Source organism: Protopterus annectens, chromosome 9.part0, assembly GCF_019279795.1.
Source record: "Protopterus annectens isolate FY-2018-M chromosome 9.part0, PAN1.0, whole genome shotgun sequence".
NCBI classification, from domain to species: domain Eukaryota; kingdom Metazoa; phylum Chordata; order Ceratodontiformes; family Protopteridae; genus Protopterus; species Protopterus annectens.
In genome coordinates this window covers 842,911,661-842,916,339 of record NC_056743.1, presented here as the reverse complement: position 1 = coordinate 842,916,339, position 4,679 = coordinate 842,911,661, and the positions used below count along the sequence as shown (strand labels likewise).

At 37.4% G+C, this 4,679-nt stretch overlaps 1 protein-coding gene across 1 annotated transcript; it reads left to right on the top strand.

Annotated features, from left to right (window-relative positions):
* Window positions 1–3,214: 3,214 nt before the first annotated feature.
* On the top strand, window positions 3,215–3,870 carry LOC122810595 (E3 ubiquitin-protein ligase TRIM69-like). The gene has a single exon (XM_044082171.1). The coding sequence runs from the start codon at window positions 3,280–3,282 to the stop codon at window positions 3,868–3,870; it is 591 nt and encodes a 196-aa protein (XP_043938106.1). The 5' UTR covers window positions 3,215–3,279.
* The last annotated feature ends 809 nt before the right edge of the window (window positions 3,871–4,679 follow it).

Sequence of the window (4,679 nt, the reverse complement as noted above, 5' to 3'; positions counted from 1 at the left end):
ATTCAACCAGTGCTGGTCTTTCATTTAGGATCTCCCCATTTCTTTCTATTTGCCTGTACTCTGATATCAATTCTTGATAGAGAAGGCAATCTTTAGCCTGCAGTCCAAATAAATTATTGGCCTCTTCCCATTTTGTTAACTTTCCCTTTCTAATTATTTGCTCCAAATACCTTGATTCTTTTGCTAGTTTTCTCCAATAATTTCCAACACCCTCTTGCATATTGTCTGTATCCCTAATTGCAGTCATCCCTGCCAGCAGAATCTCCTTTCTCCATTTCCATGTTGACTTATGTCTTAGAAAACTTTCTGTTACTTTATGAATATAATATCCTGTATGCTTATAGTTATTTCCTTAAGGATCTGCATCGACTATCCTAGTTTCTCTTTGTTTCTTCAGATTCCCCCCATTTCATCATCATCCCTTTCCACAATAAATTATAGGTTTCTGCTTGTGCTATGTATAGGAGCATTAACTGTGTATCTCTGCTTCAGAATGAGAAATCCCAACCTGTCTTGTTCCATAGGAAGATTCAACTTACCCACTTGACTCTTGCCATATTCCCCTCCCAGATAAAATCCTTGAGCTCTTTATTAATTGCTATCCACAACTTCTCCTCTGACTAATAAAAACATGCCTGACCTGTGTATTAAACTAAAGGGACTAAGCATTTTAACTGCTTGTATCTTGATATCCATATCCATATAACAGAGCTGCCAATTTCTCAGGTTTTGTATTATCTTTTGTTTAGTCTCTTCCCACATATCCTTAGCTGCCACACCAGAATCCTTTTTAATCCATACTCCTAAATATTACGTTTTACCATGTCCTCATAAATATGTATATTGCTGAACCAATTTGTGTGTGGATACATAATTTATAGCTATTGCCTTTGTTTTAGCTTCATTGATTTTGTATCACAAAAGATTTGAAATTGTCTCAAAATGTTCCACAACACTGAAATTACCTTTTGTGGTTTTATCAAGCATAAAATATTGTCATCTGCAAATAGAACCAGCCTTTCTTGACTACCATACTAATTATATCCTTGAATTTCTGAGTCCTTTATTTTCTTTGCCAGTGGTTCTAAATATAATGCAAATAACCAAGGGGAAAGAGGACACCCGTGCCTGGTTCCTCTGATCAAACAGAAATTATCAGAGAGGCACCCACCCACTTTAATTTTCACGTCTGATCCCTCATACATCCTCCTAATCAACCTTATAATTTTATCAGGGAATGCAAATGCTTCCATTGCCTTGCTCATAAATTTGCAGCTTACTCTGCCAAATGATTTCTCTGCATCAAGACCCACCAACAACAGTGGTGTTTTCTTACATTTTGCTTCCCTCTGGATCATCAGTGTTCTGTTAATGTTGTCAGATGTTTGCCTCTCTGTCACAAAACTACATTAATCCATATCTATCAATTTTGACACCACCTTTGCCATTCTTTTAGCCATTATAGACATAAACACATTATAGTCATGGTTTAGGATTTTAATGGACCTGTATGATGCTGGATCTGATGGGTCTTTACCCTCTTTAGGTATAACAGCCAGCACCGCTTTCTTCCAGGATGTTGGTGCTTCTCCACCTCTTAAAATGATGTCAAAACCTTCCTGATCCTTATCAGATTTTTTCCCCTCCTAGCTACCAAACTTCCAGAGGAATACCATTTATTCCTGGAGACTTTACTCTGGATTGGTTATACGTCACCATTTTTATCTTATCTTCTCCTATTCTGTTAGTAATTGAGCCTCATCTACCTCTAACCTTGGCATATTTAATTCTTTCATAAACATTTCCATTTGTACTTTTTCTTGATTTCCATATTTTTCTGCGTTATAAAGACTTTCATAAAATTCCGGAAATATTTCTAGTACCCCTACAGGAGTTTTTGTTATCTTCCTTGTTATAGGCTCCCTAAGCTTGGCGACAACCCTTTCAACTTTCTGTTGCCTGAGTCGTTGTGCTAAAAGTGTTTGTGCTCTGGAGTTATTATTAAAAAGCAGTTGCTTAACAGCAGTCTTTCTAAACTCATGCATATTATCAAGGTAATCCCTTATTTTCTGTTTAGCATTCTGCAATTGCTCCTCATCTCGTTCTGTGAGATTCGCCCTATTCTGCAATACTTTAACATTTGTCAGTCCCTCTAAATAATTCTTGTTACTTCTTAACCATATCTTGATTTCTTTTATTTCCACTCTATTTTTAAACTCCACTTTAATTTTATCCTACTCCCTGGCTATATTTTCAGAATAAATTTCTATCTTCTCTAATAACTTCTGAATAAGTTCCACTATCTATTCCTTAAATTCCTCTTTTTTCAGCAGATAGGTAGGAAAGCACCAGTGTCTCATTTTTATTTCATTACTCTGCATTTTTATTTTAGTTATTATTGGTTCAGGGTCTGAAATAGTTATAGGATCCATATCAAAACTTACAATTCACTGCACATGTTCCTGTGAAATGTACATTCTGTCTAGACCAGCCCAGTTTTTGTATCTTGGGGAATAATATATAAAGCCACTCTGAAATCCTGCTACTGAATTCACACCTTCACTGCCAAATATTTTCATAACTTTCTTCCATTATCTACCCTCCTTTGTTAAGTCAGCAGTCAGTTCCATGGAGGAATACATCTGTCCTGTTTGTCAGGAACTATTTAATGACCCAGTAATTCTGCACTGTGGACATCACTTCCGTAGACCTTGTATTGATAAGGTCTGGGATGGTAGAAAAATCCCCTATTGTCCCGAGTGCAGGCAGAAGTTTCCAGCTAGAAGGTATACAGTGAATAGATTGTTGGCTAATCAGCTGGTAAGAACTCAAAGACTGAAGCAGGAGCAGGCTGAGGAAATGACAGACTCTGAGGTGAATGAAAATCTGCAGAGTATGGATGCATCAAGCAGGATGGTGGAGTACCAATGCAGAGCACATGGAAGGAAGATGGAGCTGTTTTGTTGGGAGGAGGAGGTTCTTGTCTGTGTTATGTGTGTACCTGAGCACTTTGGCCACCATCTTCTTTTACTGCAAGAGGCAGTTAGACTGTATCAGGGCTAGCTCAAAACTGTCTCATCTCCCTTGAATGCAAACTTGGAATACCTTGCTGAGCTCCAAAGCAAGCAAGAAAATGCTTTGTTGAATATATGAAATACATCCCAGCAGTTGGAGCAGCAGATTGTTTCCAAGTTTGCCAAACTGTTGCAGTTTCTTGAGGAGAAGAAAGTGCAGCGGATCCAAAATCTGAAGGATGAAACAAAAAGAATTCTGGAAAAGATGGAGAAAAATCTGAAGGAAATAAAAGAGAAGTATAGTATAATTCATGGAGAAACATGCACTATCCTGTCAAAGATGGAACAGAAGGATTATCTTGCTCTCCTAGCAGGAATAAAGGACCATGCCCAAAGGTTCACAAAGTTTCAGGAGGAGAATGTTGAATTAACATTGGTGACTGAAGACCTAAACCTGGGGATGTACAGCTACTTTCTACAGTATGAAGTTTGGAAAGAAATGAAGTGTGTTCTTTCCCATGTGCCATCTCCTTTGAGACTGGATCTAAAGACTGCACATCCTAAACTCATCCTGTCTGAAAATCTGACTAGTGTAAGAATCTGTGACAGAAGATACCAGCCGCTGAACAACATTGAGAGGTTTGATGCCAGCTTTTATGTGCTGGGATCCGAAGGCTTCTCATCAGGAAGACACTGCTGGGAGGTAGAAGTTGGGAAGAAACCCAACTGGTACTTGGGTGTGGCTACAGAGTCTATTGACAGAAAGGGAGCAATCTTGAATAAATCTGAGACTGGCTACTGGATAATAAGGAAGAGAAATGGCACTGAATATTTTGCTGCTGATTTTGTTTTTTAAGTCCCTCAATGTACAAGGAAACCCCTTGAAGATCAGAATATACTTGGACTATGAGAAAGGACAGATATCATTATATAGTGCAGAGGATGCATCTCATCTGTACACATTCGGTGATACCTTCACTGAGAGGCTGTTCCCAATCCTCAATCAATGCAGCAACAGAACTGGTAAAAATGGCTAACCTTTAAAATTGTTTCACCACAAGCTGTAATCAAGACTGTAAATTGGAGGTTTTTGAGCACAACTTTGCACTTAGTGCAATTTATGCAGTTTGGTATATTATCTGTAGTTCACTATTTTTTAAAAAGCTTTGAATAATTGCATAAATCTAACAGACTGTAGTGTAAACGGGAGGTTGAAATGCATTGTTCTGCAAGAGGTTAGACACATGCTAATGTTTGTATTGGAATTCTCTACCGTAGCTATGTATTTTTGATAGCTAAACGTGGTTTAGTTTGAGGTGAAGGAATATTGTAATTAACAAATGTTGGCTTGTGATAACCACAAATGCACACTTATCAGACTGAATCCTAAAATTAATGTTTAATTGTGAATTTTGTGCATCTTTAAAGTTGTATGTTAATACGGCAAATGCTCATGATATGTAATTTATTTATATTAATGCAAAAGATTATAAAGATTGGATGTGTTTTACGTTTTTTAACATCGTGTATGATCAATAAAACAGTGGATTTTATTCTGGTGAGCCTTCCAGTGCCTTATTTGTGGTTATCAGTTTACTTTTGGCACTTTTTTCCACTTTCTCTGTTTATTTTTTCTTCACCTTTTGTGATTGATTTTCCTTTGGG

Bases quoted from the DNA above. Each gene is read 5' to 3' on its own strand.
- LOC122810595 (XM_044082171.1), top strand. From the start codon at position 3,280: ATGGAGAAAAATCTGAAGGAAATAAAAGAGAAGTATAGTATAATTCAT.